The sequence below is a fragment of the Chaetodon auriga genome, chromosome 12 (genome assembly GCF_051107435.1).
Source record: "Chaetodon auriga isolate fChaAug3 chromosome 12, fChaAug3.hap1, whole genome shotgun sequence".
NCBI classification, from domain to species: domain Eukaryota; kingdom Metazoa; phylum Chordata; class Actinopteri; order Chaetodontiformes; family Chaetodontidae; genus Chaetodon; species Chaetodon auriga.
The window spans coordinates 20570025-20585309 of record NC_135085.1 but is presented as its reverse complement, the minus strand read 5'-3'; the positions used below and the strand labels follow the sequence as shown (position 1 = coordinate 20585309).

Sequence of the window (15285 nt, the reverse complement as noted above, 5' to 3'; positions counted from 1 at the left end):
AAGACACACAGTTATGCATATCATTCGGAGAAACTGAAGTTATAATTGAACAACTAAACTCCATCTTGGCAAAGTAATATAAAACACTTTCTGTTATAAGCAGAGATGAAGCAGCGTAAACCCATCGAAAGTCAATTTATCTCCCTCCTCGTTTGTGAAATCATTTTATCGAACTTTTAAAGCACGTATTAACTTCAGTAGCTGGATTCATACCTCACATTACAGCATTAGTCTGCAATTTCCATAAAAAGAGGTCATTGTGTCTTATTAATTTATCCCTTTGCACATTTTATGAAAATCGAATTTCACTTTGAGGTGTCGCTCAACATCGCTGCTTATGCAGTCAGCGCTTCTGTTGACACACAGGATGAGCGTGAGGAAACACAGCGTATGTTTACCTGGGTAGTAGGAGTTGGTGGGAATGGAAGTACTGAGAGTGTTGGCTTTAGGCAGTGTGAAGGAAGAGGGTGAAGATCCGGCTAGAGATGCAAAAAAAAAAGAAAAAAGAACATAACACAAGGCAATCAATAGTGTAGCACTGCTATTCAGAGTTTTTACATAATTAAAAAACCACATTGTAAAAATACACTCGAGGTGAGAGATTGTGTCTCTTTGTACTTTGGTGAACTGGCCCTTTAAATGAAAGCACAACAGCATTGAAGCGTCTGGAGTTCAGGCGGAGTTTGGCTCATTTTTGACGACTTTCTGAGCTTTAGTTGTTGTTCAGCGCCTTCTAAACGACATGCACCGCACCATTTTCCAGCACAAACATAAAACTGTGCAAATCTTTGCTCATAATCACCCACAGTGTCATCACAGAACGGTTCAAAGTTGTACAAAATACTGAACAATTAAAAAGAACAACAAAAAAAATATAAGTGTATTTTTCTTTTTTCACTGAAAGTCTGTAAATCACTGAAAATTTTAGTAATTCACAATTTAAGAAACTTCCTTCACATTTCAAGGTTCATGGTCATCAGACATAAACGAGATACTCTGTGAAGATCAACGCCTTTCACGTCCCAGCATCCTCTGAGGTCACTGTGTTTACTGCTTGTTCTTCTTCAGCGATAAAACCACGGAAATGTTTTTAAAACCTAGCGTAGTGGAGCAAAAAAAGCACAGTATCTCCCTCTGAAATGTCCCGGAGAGAAAGTTTAAAGTGGCGTACAAAAACTACAACATTACTACACTGATGTACCAGAGCAGAGTAAAGTCAGTGTCTTGGTTTTTCGTCTTCTTCCTCAACATAACAAGGACTCCTCATTCAACATCAGCGGAGCTAACTGCCAAGCTAACGGGGTTTGGGCTCTAATCTGTCAGCCACGATGTTTACTGACAGTCATATGAGGTCATGAAGAGCGTGAGAGGGCTTAGGTACAGCATTGAAGGCATTACACTGATAGGTAGAGTAAAAAGTAATGCATTTAAATCATTCGCGCTGGCAGACAGAGGGGCCAGATTTGAACATCCACGCTAACAGACAGTTAATCAAGGTCAGAGCATCTTTGGCGCTCATCCCCCGCTGAGGTGTGGAGACAAGAGGCTGCTGTGGAGTTTTAATCTGATGGTTCCGACTGGGATTATACCAGGTCAAGCCCTGGGTGCGGACTTAGCTGCGCTGTCCATCAACAAAGTATTAAGTTTACCCGGGGACAGAGAACATTAATAGGTTATCTCAGCAGAGCACATCTACAGTAGTTTCCCTTCCGGCTGTTAACACAACTATTAACTATCACAACCACATAACGGAGAAGGTACGAGCAGCGGGATCCCAACAGCAACTCATTAATACTGCTGACTTAAGTTCACTTTGAGTTAATTTAACAAAACTTAGAAAGGGAATGAGTAAAAAGGGCAGAACAAACCCTCGAGGGCTCGTGAAGAAGGATGAATCTCCCGTTAAAGGAAAAAAATCAAACAATCTTTATCAAAATCATATCAAAGCCTTTTCCCGTCAAATGAAAGCAAATTCTGTTGAACTGTTTTGAAGAAGCCGGTTCCCCACTGACTACCACTACCGCTGGTAACAACGGGAAGCTTTTCAAAAGCCACAAAATTACTGTCCAATCATTTGCACGGGCTGAATAAAGTCTTGGCAAGAACAAGGCAAACACTGAAGACAGAAGGATGTTAAGACAGTCCTTCATTAAAAATCTATTTTCAACACTAATTCATGCAACTGGATGTGGTAAATGATAAAAAAAAAACACCTTTATCATGGTAATAAGAGAAAGTCCTGTGGTCTCACGCTGGCTTTTGGAAGAGATATGATTCCAGGCCGCAGTGAGAAGCAGCGGCACACGGAGTGTTTCCACACTGCAAATGAGAATTTAACACCAAGACTGAGGTTTGGGTTTTTCCCCGAATACGATCCGAACTCACCGCCTGGAAGACGAAAAGACATTTGAGTTTGTCCCAGTGTGAATATTTCCTGTGCAGCCGAGCCTGATTTCCTCCTCACCTGACCAAACCAAACAAATTGCTTCCACCGTGCTCGTTGTGTGTGTGTGTGTGTGTGTGTGCGCGTGACCATAAAGGCAGGTAGGCTGATGCAGGACCGCCTTACCTCGGCCGTTGAGAGTGAGCGCACACTCGCTGCGGCCGTTGAGAGTGAGCGCACACTCGCTGCGGCCGTTGAGTGTGAGCGCACACTCGCTGCGGCCGTTGAGTGTGAGCGCACACTCGCTGCGGGTGTTCAGCGTGTGGTTGTGCGTGTCCATGAAGGACAGCGCCTCGTCACAGTTGGTGCCCTGCTCGGTGTAGCTCTTGTCCATGGAGTTGACCATCACGGTCATCTCCTGGCGGGTGCTGTTCAGCGTCTCCTTGCGCTTCTTGGCCAGTTTCCTTTGAAGGGGGAGGAAATAAAAACAAACAATCAGACAAAGGCCACAGTGATGGCGCCTGAATTGATCTGATATGATGATGGCGGCGGTGACTCAGGGATGTAATGAGATGGCTGAGCTAATGTGCCCCGGGCTGGTGGTCACATTAGGTTTTATTAGGCTCCAGATGCTTTTTCGAGCAGTGAGATATAAATCCTTGGGAACGTGGAAAGGTGTGACACCCTAACCCAAATACATCAGCGGCCCTGATGATTTAAAATTAGCCATAGTATTTGGGGGGTGAAGAATTAGAGTTGTGAACGGTGAACTGAAACAGTCAACCTGCTTTTATTGACCTACTTGGAGTTGATGTGCTGGAGCCTACAAGCAATCTGCTCCTGATCAAACACCATTAAGGCATTGTGTACAGAACAAACACACACACGTGCACACATGTATGCACACACACGTATTCCACACTGATTCTTATGTAAAAGCAACTCAGATCTCACCTGTGCTGGCTTCGCTCTACTGACAAACACTGGATCAGATTCCAGTTTCTAATCTAGAAAGCTGGGCCACAGTCAGGCCGATGGGTACATTCATGAACCCCTCAAACATCAGGCCACACTTCAAGGTCTCGTGGCCACTGCTTGCTTGTTTGTCGCCCTCTCAAAACTCAAATCAAATGGTCACAAGCTTCTGTTGTTGTGGCCACATGCTCTGCAACAGCCCTCCTACAGACATTAGGTGATAAACATTGTTAGAAATGGGGTGAACTTAATGGAAAATGCAACATCATTGAGCACCATTAGCTGCAGCCTGGATCACCAAAAGTTCTTTCTAAAACAGTTCCAACAAAATTGAACATTAAAACCTGAATTTAGGATTTAATGCAGGACTGTAGACGTAAGGCGTGTCTGACTCTACTTTTGTTAAACAGCGTATAATCTGGGCACAAAATAAGGTGCAAGGGTTGTATTTAACCTTTTAATTAATCACAGGGTTTGGGCGTAATATGAATTAAAACGATCAGAGCGTCATCTCCAGGTGTGCCTGCACCTGCCACATTATTACTATTCAAATGGCAGATTCGGCAAATTGCAGGAGCGAAGGGTTTTCTGCTGAGGAAACGGATCTGCTCGTGCAGGAGCAGCAGGAGTCCACCAAAGCTCTCTGAGGTGAAGCAGGAAAGGGAGGATCTCACTCTCTGAATGACGTGCCCTTTAAGAAGCAGGAAAATACAGCACCATCGACTTTAGAAAAGGTGTTTGCTGGTCGCTTTCTGCTGCCTCAAGGTAGCAATGCACCAACAACGCGCCTGACCACACCTCATTTTAAGATCGACACGCCCATGAGAGCACAGACGAGTGTGAGTGCTTTAGCTACTTACACAACGCTGGGCGTGAATATAATTCTATAATAGAAGTTGTTTGAATTGTTTCCTCCTGATTACATCAACTTCAAAGACTGTGACAATCACAGAGGAGATCACTGGCTGCAGCTGTCAAAGACTTGCAAAGCCAAACCCGTTTCCATCTATTATACCAGCTTCTGACCCTGCTAAGTGTCCCACGTAAGGCTCTGAATCCCTGAGGGAGTGCCGCTCTGAAGCTGACCCTGACCTCCCAGAGAAAGGAGCCACTTGCATTAAACAGTTACCCAATGGCGCTAAATAATGCATCCGGTTGTCACACTGAGGAGCTAACTCTCCTACATTTCCACAGATATATCACTTCAGAAAAACGGCAAACGTACTGTAGCTCTAGCCGTATCTGACGGCAGCCGCGGCTCTGTTGCTGGAGGGGAGCGAGCGGTGTAAGAATTAACTATGGCAGCACTCACACTGATCCTCTCACTTTGTTACTCTCTGTGTGACCCCTCTGCCTATTTGAATTGCAGTCTCTCTCATGGACAACTGCTGTCTAATGATGCACTCCTGCTGCGTTGTTTTTGCAAATCTCCTCTGTTTATTCAATTTTGTCGCTGTCTCGTGCCATATGGCAACAGGCCCCCGCTGCCTTCAAACAGTCATTTGCTCTGAAGGCCGCGACGTGAGGCTAATAGTGGATCCGTTCTTCAGAAAGCAAAGTGACAAAGTAGTGACATTTTCATCTGCCGGACCCACTTTTTGCCTTTAATCTGCAATTAGAGCCGGGAACAAAATGGCAATCTCGTCTCTTTTTTTCCGTTATAGCTTCATATTGTAATGGGGAGGAGTGAGGAGGGGAGAGGGAGCTGCATGTACCCCAGGCGATATTAAGACTGATTCGGCACTGTGTGCACTCATCGAGAAGACTATTAAGAACCACTACACATAATCTAGGTTTTAATACTGTATCACTGGTCTTATTTCTGCGTCTGCTAAGACTTGGATTTCCGTTTTCTTGGCCTGTGTAACAGCTGAAGTGCGAGCAGCGGAGATAAACGAGGCTGCACGGACATCAGCGCCAAAATGAGGAAAGCACCAGCAATACTGGGATGTTTGCAAGGCACCGTGGGTGTTAGATGAAGATTAATTGGCATGCTATTCTCTCCTCATTTGTAAGAAGGGAAAATTTAATGATAGATGACTATATCACGGGGTCTGATGTGCCGGCAGAGATAGTACGAGGAAGTGTACAGTAGAGAGTTTGTGCACGTTGATGAATGTGATCATTTATCACGTCCCCTCGTGGTTCGCGTAGAGCTGCTCGTGAAAAGGTCCCAACAAAAAATGTATAGAACCGACTGCTTGCAGGTATGCCCGACAATATAATCACACATTTCTTTGAACAGCACTGAATGCGCATATGAAGGGGTTGATGCAGACAGATGGCAGATGTGTTTGTAGAAGTAAAGACTGAGCAAACACTGGAGGTAACTATATTAGGCAACTCTCATTAGAGAGATTGTCTGCAGTTCAGTACATGACAGGCCTGGCATATCTAGGATCTCAGCGAGCAGAGCTCCTAACTCCATGAGTTCAGCTACAACAAAAAGGAAGCTGCAAGGTTTGTATGTCTGCGCGTGTTTGCCAGAATGTCTGTTCTGTGGGAGGTGATGCTGCAGCAACTTCTAAAACAAGAGCTTCAAAACCTCCAGCTCAGCATGGTGGGCCTCATTTCAGCACTGGAGCAGCCTAAACCTTGTGACACTGGGACAAAGAAGGCTTCATTAGACGATGCGCACACATCCGCAGTGCACGGGTGTGTGTGCGCGTTAGATGACTGACACGCAGCTGGGAGGGGCAACAGAAGCGTCTTTGATTAACCCAGTGGGGGCATTTCAGCAGTTGTTTGCGCTGTGTCTCATTTCTAACATCTCCCCGTCTTTAACACAGGTTGTCTGTCCATCCGTCGCACACCCATCCGTCCATTCATTTGCTTTAGTCGGAGAAATAGCTGAAGAACTCTTTCTGAATGCAGACTCCATTCAGTGATGCACAATGCTGTTTATCTGCTAACTTGATTGCTTTATCGATTTTGTAAAGCACAGTTTGTGTGTTTTTTTAAACGAACGATAAAACGAAGAGTGTCCTTCATAACTCTTTGTTTTCTCGGCTTCTCGTCTGTCTGGAACAGCAGCAGCATGAGGAGCCTCGTGCAGCCCAACGTGACCGAGGATCAGCTGACATCGAAGGAGCCCAATTAGAAAAATGAAACGTTACATTTACTGCATATAGTTTTTGTTTGTTACATGTTGAATCAGTTAAACTACCTTTTATTGGGTGTTCATCATAGATTCATCTGTCTTTGTCACCTTCTTCCTACATTAATTGGTTAATCAACGTCAATTCACTTCATACTCTAATTGCTAAATATACTTAATTATGGCTTAAGTCAAGTAATAAAATAACCTGTATTTTAAAAAGCACATCAGTAATTTTCAACTGCAGTTAGGTCACAAAAATAAATGTCTACGCTGACACCAAAAGTTGCTTTTGTACCATTTTTCCACCATTGCAACGGCACTCTCTATATTATGCAAATGCACGTCATATGTAGTTAAGTAAATAGTAGATGAGAGCTTCTGCGCACAGAGCCAAACTGTGAAAGGCAGCTGTTTTGTTTTTTTTTTAATTTAAATATATGAGTTTTCGTCATCCCATGCATGACATCCCTTGTCCCCGGTCGAGCTGCTCTTCCTCTCTCCCCGTCCTCATCAGCATTCAGAGCTCGTAGGTGCAAAAATCTGCAAGGCTTGTACCAATTAATGTGATTCTTGCTGCATGTTCGGCTTGTAAGGTTTAATGAAGGTGTTTGCCTCTGAGCACATTGTGTTATACATGGTACGTTTAGTAGGCCTCACATTTTGACACCGAGTGCAGCGGGGGCGATTATGAAAAGCAAGGGTTTTAAAGACCGAGGATGATGATTTCTATGTCTGCGTGTGTGTTTTCTGCAAAAAGGAACCATTTATTTATTCAAAGTACATTAAAAATACTAACAAAGGCTGATTCTGTTTCAACTTTTCTCTGATTGTCTTCTTGATATGACAAGAGTTGGGTAAATTGCAGCAGAGGCAGGTTGATAAAGGCTCGTTTACCACTGGGGCCACTCAACACAATGTATGCTCTCATCATACCATAAGGGATTCATGATGCAAGTGACCACCTGCCAGATGGAAATGGAACATGTCGCTCCTGAATGAAATTGGTTTTTATGAGCTGATACAAAAAAAAAACAAAACCCACTAGGCAGACACATCAAACATAGCACCTTTATAGACTAGATTTATCAAGCAACATGTCCACAAATTTTCATTTCCCTGTAATCCAACTCGCCCTCCTGGGTTATTCATATCAGGGTAGAAAAAACTGAAACAGCGTTCAGGACATCGTGGTACATTAAAATCTCTGGGCCCATTTAATATAATGGGTAACTTTTAGATACATTAGCATCATTAATCAGTCATTTTTTTGGTTGCTTGGGATCAGCAGAAAAAAAACGTGAACAGAACGTTGATATTAGCTCATAAAATCTTTATGGCAAATGTGTTTGTGAAAAGTTGCAAAGGTAAAAAGAGGTATGTTTCTGCCAACTTGACAAATGTAATATTCACTCTCCTTTTAGCTCTTTTTTGGTTTCCATTAGCTCCGGAGAAAAAATATCTGTCTCTTTAGCGACTTTGGTGGCGTACAATGGGTTTATTAAAGCTTCTCTAACCAATATTTTATACTAAAGATCTGCTGCACCCGCCCAGAATCTGCAGCTCCCCTCAGCTTGCAGAGCTTAAAAATTAGTTTCAACTCATTTTTTAGCCGCCCAGTCGACAACTTTACTGTCTGGGTTCAATCTCAATGCTCTCAATGAGTGTTTTCAGTAAAAAAGCTCAAAAAAACCCCCACTGTACACGACCTGCTCAGCACCAAACATCAAACACAGTGGGGGGAGCTGGTGAACACAGGAGAGAATTTGGCAGCCAAAGAGTCAGATATTTAGCTCTGCAGTTGATAGAGACCAAAGCAGTGCTAAATGAGAATGAATATTGGGCTTCTATTCATCAATATGGCTCTGAATGAAAGCTTATGTTGCTCCGTTACTGCTGCATGTGTAAATAAATAACTGTTGTGCAAAACAAGATGGCCATTTCACCTTAAAAGAGTGTTTTCCAATGCTGCGTTCACAACTTGCTGGATGTTACTTAAAGCTTAGTTACCTGCTGTGACTGGAAATTACGGTTGTTACGACCGCTTTGCAGTGGTTTTGAACTGGACTGCACTGTATTGAGAGGTGTTCCTAATATTCTGGCCACCTCATTCACATACACGAGAGAGACAGAATACTAGAAACACCCTTCAATGTGATGCACTTCAGTTCAACAGCACCGCCCACTGTGACCTCAGTAATAAACACAAAGTTGAATTACTACCTCTCTGACGGCGTCAACAAAAACTGAATAATTACAAGATAAATAAAAGTAGAATCAATGGCAGAGTTGTTGTATTGGATCACATCAGATCGTACAAGTGTCCCTAATGAAGTGGCCGGTGAGTGCATACGGAAGAGACCCAGTTGAATCATGTACTCGAGGTCTGAGAGGAGCTAGACGAGCCTGGCTGATCAGTCAGAGAGTGAAAGAGTAAGTCTGCTTGTATTTAACGTGCCTGCCGCTTGATGGATGAATCAAACCCTCACAGGAATAAAGATCCAATCACAACCCCTGCCCTGTGCCAATTGATCTCTCTCTTGTCCCCAGCAGCAGCAGGCACAGCGGCCGGTGCGACCACCTGATTAAAGGACAGTCATATATTTGATCACACATGTAACCGCATGCCTAATGAGCGCTCTGACTGATGTTGTGTTGCGTGCTAGCTCCCACAGTCACCTCTGGCAGTATACCTAAAGTGCATATTTTGGCGATTGCAGGATGTTCTCATGCCTTTAAAAGACTTTGATGAATGCATGAAAGCATTAATGGGGTTCATCAATCACAGAGGTGTTGTAATCTCATGGCTGGCAACGAGGCTGTCATCAGAACTGCAGATGAACACTGCGGAGACGGAGGAGGCATCTTAAGAACACCGTCTATAATTAATCTGACAAAATAAACTTTGGGTACATGCAGCGTATTAGTTACATTTGCTCATGAGCTGAATTAGACATCCTGAGAGAAGCAAAAGCAGAGGCAAGAAACTCGGAGCATACAGAGCACCTTTGTGGTTTTCAGCTTGAGCCTGAACAAATCAGTGACGGAGGCCCGTTGTTGAACATCCTGATATTATTGTTTTTAATTCACTCTGAGAAAAAGTGACAGAGGTGAAAACAGGGCAAAGTTTCAGTAAAGTAAAGAGGCAAAGTAGAGGAGCTGGGTGAATAAGAATCAATCAAACCAGCACTGAATTTGTTCTTTACCTCCTGAAATAATGGTTTACACCTCTAGGACATATATAAATAAAGTGCTCTAATAGGCCTCTTGCATGTAAAAATGTTCGGGGGCTGCTGCAGTTTAGACTTTCCATCACGTTGTGCAGACGACAAAATCATTTGTTACAGAGATCCCTGCGATTTAAATGAAGACTTAAGCGTGCTTAATTATCTATTAGTATATGCTACTTTCATGGCACATTTCCCACTGGGGATCATTAATCCTTCATCTTATCTAACTGTATATCATGTTGTTATCTTGTCAGCTGTAGAGAGGAGTCACAACATCAGCAGCCCACTCTTTCACTAAACACTAACCCCCCCCCAGTTCATTTTGACACGTCAGACTGTAGAAAAATCTGGATCTGGAAATCTGTTGATGTCACAAATACATGAATTTTTAAAACAAGTGTTTTTTTTGAGCCTGAATATCCAATTTGGCTAAAACTTGTCAGTCAAAGCAAACATGCCTCCGAACGCACGCTTCTTTAAGCCGTAATGCATCAGAAATGGAAAGACACACGTTTGAAAATGAACCGTTAAATCCCCAACTTCCTGCAGAAAATAATACATTGATTTGTAATTGTGGGCAGCGCCGTCTCCTCTTCACTCACACTGGCAACAATCCAAGAAAACAGTATTGGCATGTAACACTTAAAATAACCGAAAACCCAATACTGATATTTTGATTGTTTCACTGACAACCTCATCTCTTCCTGCTTCGCTCGGCCAATGTGTGTGCTCAGCTTTGATGACACCGCTCCTCCAAGTCATTGGGGCTTTCCATTCAAGACAGCTGTGATCTAATATGAGTGACACGCAGAGTAGTATTATCTCCAGGTGTATTCTGAGATGTTCTTTGATGTGAGGCAGCCTCCGTTCTGTCCTCTGATCACAGTCATCTCAAGACAGATTAGTCGGCATCCATCACAAAGACTGTACAGAGGGAGCCTATGAGCTACAGCAGGGAAGGCAGAGCTGCAGAATAAGCTTCTTTACCATTCAGAGGTGCGATTTGGAATCATCTGTTATATTAAGAGCGAACAAAGCGGCGCCGCGGCTATTGTTTTATGATGTTGGAGACGTCTAAATAGAAAGGAGGTGATTCTGTGATCACATCAGCTTGTTCGGCAGCGATGCAAACATCTTGTCAGCTAAAGACACAACTCCACCATCACCGTAGAATCAATGGGATGGACGTGCAATAACCCAAAAAACATGCTCGGAAAAAAGGGAGGTAAGAAGCGTGAGAGCTGAGACGGATTGATGGCAGAGTGGAGGATGGAGCAGGGGTAGAGAAAGACGTGAAATTATCGCATGCATATGGAGCCAAATTGGTAGCGTCAACATGTTAGCTCATGCTTCAAATTCTCAGTGTAATAACTTTAAATACGGTCGATCCCACATCAAGTTATTGACTACTTTTTTTTGGCATTTGCAGGGTGCACACATAAGTGTACGAAATGTGAAATATTTGGACTCGCTCATTGAGGTTCTAGGCACAACTAAAGCATAGATGCACTGTGATAGGCACTTCAAAGTCAACAGAGATGAAATCATTGGAGGCAAATGAAAAATTCACACTCAGTAAAAATGCAGCAGCTCCTGCATTGATTTTTTTTTTTTTTTCCACAAGATGAGTTTGGCAGCCGTACAATCATTAAGGCAGTTTAGTTCATCATATGATAAACAAACTCCTTAAAAGTCAAGCAGAAATCATGTCTGCAACAAACATTTCAGTGGCAGGTTTATTTCGTGGGGGTGTAGCTGCGCCTGCGTGCTTTCGTCAGAAGTCGTGCCAATGTGACATACAGTATGATGTGCTCATCATGTGGAGATGCATTGGAGTGGCGTCCTCTGTTCCTCCAGCAGAGATTACAGTTAGGCCTCTGTAATAGCTCTGGGCAGGAGGAGGATGACATGGCTCTTTGCATGCATGGGAAACAGCGTGTGGGTGAGAAGCATGGCACTAACATTACACAAAGTGGTTACTTACAGGTAGTAAGTGTAGGAGTGATAGGTTCTTCTGCCGATTGGGGTGGTGGTAGGATTTAAGCAGTGGAGGAGGGGAGGGGATGGAATGAAAAGGAAAGAAAAAGTAAAAATATATTAATGTTTGAAAAAAGAGTAGAAATGAACAAAATCAGATATGGTGGCATACGTGGAGGTAAACTAGTGATCATGAGGGCAAAGGTGATCGCTTGGAGTCATGTCATGCTTTGCAAAGGGGGGGGGGGCCTCAGTACAGTACGGTACAAACTAAATTGAAACTGAGCTGCTCTACGGCACGTGGTGGCAAATCAGAGGCGCCCATTCTGTCACTAACCCCCCCCCCCCCCCCCCTTTTATGAACACATAATTTCATACAACTATAAAAATTACCATATCTGACCTCCAAGGTTGACACTTAATGAGTGCTTTGAATGTCTAAACACAACTCTGATTCCCTGTTGGTAACAGTAAATTACACAAAATTCAAGCAACGAAGTCATCTCCATCTCTGGTTTGATTAAGGCTAATTGAAAACAATTCCATTACTGTGTGCTGATTGTGACACCCACCCACTGATCGCTGTGCTACACAGACAGGGCCGGCGGTCGGAAATGAGGAATCTTACATTACTTTCAAAAATACCAGTGAAACATAGTGTTTCTATTAGTAAACAACTATACCTTCCCACTCAGCCTCATCTACTCCAACTAATGTACTGACCTGTACTGTTTGATTCAAGACGAGCTCATCTAACGTACAAAGTACAGCTAATGCTCACTAAGAGTGACAGGGAATGTTTCTTTCTGCTTCACAATTGAGACATTAAAGGAAACCAACTTGTGTCCACTAAAGAAATCTCTGCAGAAACTGACATAGTGTTATTTCAAGCTTCGCTGTGGACAAAGGAGGGTTGATATTTGCTGAGCTTTAGCTCCCTGATTGCTGGGATATGTACAGAGGACCTCTCTCCAGTATGGGGTCCGGGGCTAATGTAAACTTCGCCTTCGGCTATGCGGCCATCCTCTCTCCTTTTGAGCCTTTCATCATATTTTCTTTCTTATCTCCTCCCCGCCTCTCTCCATACCACGAGCCTCCACAACATTTTTCCTATTCCCATTCCAGTGTCATTGAGGCGCTGCGCATTTGTTTGAGGGTGCCGTGGAAATGGATTAATTTTTCATGGCACACTGTATCTCATGGCTGTAAACAGCCTTAATGGGGCGTATCAACATAATCAAATTAATTATTTACTATGACGCTGACAATACTACCGTTTGAGGGAGAAATATACAAATGATAACAGAGAAACTGCGTATTGTGAGCACTCGGCAAGTAAGTTCAAGCTCTTCCACAAATCTGAAGGAGTATTTCAACGAGTAAGAAAAGAAAAGCTTACCTTTTCTTCATGAGGAGCACCACTCCCAGGAAAATGATGACGAAGAGGAGGATGCCCGCGATGACCCCGGCGATCTTCACCGTGTGGTCCGTCTGTTTCTCCGGCTCCACGGTGTCAGGTTTGTGAGTGGCTGCTCCTGAGAAACAGCACAATTCATAAAGATCACACGAGGAAAGTGCATTTAATCAGGCTGTGAATCAAATCTAGTGCTGATTTGTTTTTGTTCTACAGGAACCAAACAGCAGAGTGCACATCCATACTCTCAGTATTTCCTCTCATTGATCTGACTGTGCGGAGGACTGAGGCTGATTAATCAATACGCTGATATTCTGTGGCATTCTGTGCAGCACAAACATCAACACACTCTCACCGGCTCAGAGTAATGTTTATTTTGAAAGTAAGTGACTCCCCATTGTCCTGAAGACTCCACCTTTAGCTCCGTCCTCAGTGGACATAAGCGCTCTGTGGATCAAGCTGCACTGGGAGAGATAAGTGTGCTCCATCTTTACCCTTGGTTAATCATGTTTGGGGCAAATGGTTGCTCGGCTGCAGAAAAATGTAGGATGCGGGGTGGGAAAGATAATACCCAAGAAGATAAAAAAAAAAGCCTGAAATAACCAAAACATTAAATATCAGCTCTGGAGGAGATAGCTAACAACGAGAGACACAAAGGGAGAGGGAGGGGAGGTGGGGGGAGCGCCTTGTTTTAACAGCATCTGCTCCCTGGGAGGTGATAAGAGGCACTCGGAGGAAAGCAACGCTGCCGGAATGACAACTGTCCACCTGAACAACACCATTATTCCTTGTCACCAGAGGTAAATTTAGAATGATAAATTGTTATGTCAGACAAATCTGTTAGAGCGGGGTTCCTTCTCTCGTCAGCGCTGGCATTTTCTCTCCTTATCAAAAAGGTAAATATCTATCCCGGGCTGGCTGTGACATATTGTTCCTTCAACGGCCAGGCCTTTATTTAGATATAAGTTTTTAAGGCAGCGCTGTGGAGGATTTCAAGACTTGTGACATATTCACAATCACGTTTGGACTGATGGCTGATTTTGTCCAAATATATTGTTACAGGCTAATCTTATAGGAACGCTGTCACTGACAATTCGCTGTTTGAGATGTATGCTCGCTGGCACAAGTTAATATTCCTCCACTCTGGCATAAGAGAATTAGAGATTCACACAGAAGTAGAAACCGAGCAGAATTTGAATGGTTAAATGCTGCACCCCAGATCTTCACATGGAGCACTTCAGCATCCTTTTGTGTGTTTACAGTTGTCGCAACTGCACCAACCAACATTTAATCTCCCAGAAATAATGAGAAATATTCATGAAAGGGGATTAACTCCCGCCAAAAAATCTCACACATCAAATGACAATCGCACCTCAAACAGGTCTTTCATGTCCAGTAATGTTGAGAAGATGAAAGTAGAAGACAATGTCTGCAAGTCTTTGATTTAATCACACTGATTCTATGCAAACAGCAGGACAATAAACAAAAAGCACACGCATGCAGCGTTCCACTTGTTTGTTTTCCCGTTGGGGGAGTCGTCGGCGTGGCCGCCGCTTTAAACGCGGTCTGAGATGGTCAGAGGATGTGCAGAAAGCTACGGGTCTGACCTGTTAGCTGGTTGTCACCGGCCGCTGGGGCGATGCGGATGTAGGGGGTTGTGAGCTGAGTCACGAGTATGGCGGCTGAGTAGAGTCAGTGGATCCAGGATAGCATGCAGTCGAGAGAGACGGGGGGAGAGAGAGAGAGAGAGAGAGAGAGAGAGAGAGAGAGAGAGAGAGAGAGAGAGGGAGAGGGAGAGAGAGGCCACACTGAAGCAGAAAACAGCCACGCCAACAGTTCCCATCATCATGCAACACTGAGGCACAGGAAGACATCCGTTACAGTATTAGAGAGCATTTCATAGTTTGTTTTGCCGAGTTAGCAACAGAAATCATGTATCCCTTCAGGTGATAAATTGCTCGTGTGATCCTTCTACTTCGTGCCATTTTGCTTCGGCCTTCAGATGGAGATACCTGGAACCCCACAAAAAATCCACAGCGGAGCTGCATGCAAAATCCACAATATACAAGATTGTCGGGGCCTGTGACAGAACCTCCTGGAGCCCAGAACGGAGTGTGACTGGGGCTCCCTCCGGCCTTATCAATTCTGCTCCCGGATCAATGGTGCTTAGACTTCATCACCTTTAATGTGTGGAGCAGGACGTACAGGC

The 15285-nt window shown here is 43.8% G+C and overlaps 1 protein-coding gene across 8 annotated transcripts in view; it reads right to left on the bottom strand.

Annotated features, from left to right (window-relative positions):
* Positions 1-15285, bottom strand: part of LOC143328808 (receptor-type tyrosine-protein phosphatase mu) — a 150221-nt gene that overhangs the window by 36950 nt on the left and 97986 nt on the right. For 6 of the 8 annotated variants that reach the window (XM_076744141.1, XM_076744144.1, XM_076744142.1 and 3 more), the window contains 5 exons: positions 14684-14758; positions 13062-13197; positions 11670-11699; positions 2570-2847; positions 399-479 (listed from right to left, as the gene is read on the bottom strand). In XM_076744141.1, the coding sequence (XP_076600256.1) occupies positions 399-479; positions 2570-2847; positions 11670-11699; positions 13062-13197; positions 14684-14758 (600 nt within the window). The remainder of the gene's footprint in view (positions 1-398; positions 480-2569; positions 2848-11669; positions 11700-13061; positions 13198-14683; positions 14759-15285) is intronic. The other 2 variants (XM_076744146.1, XM_076744147.1) reach the window with 1 other exon arrangement.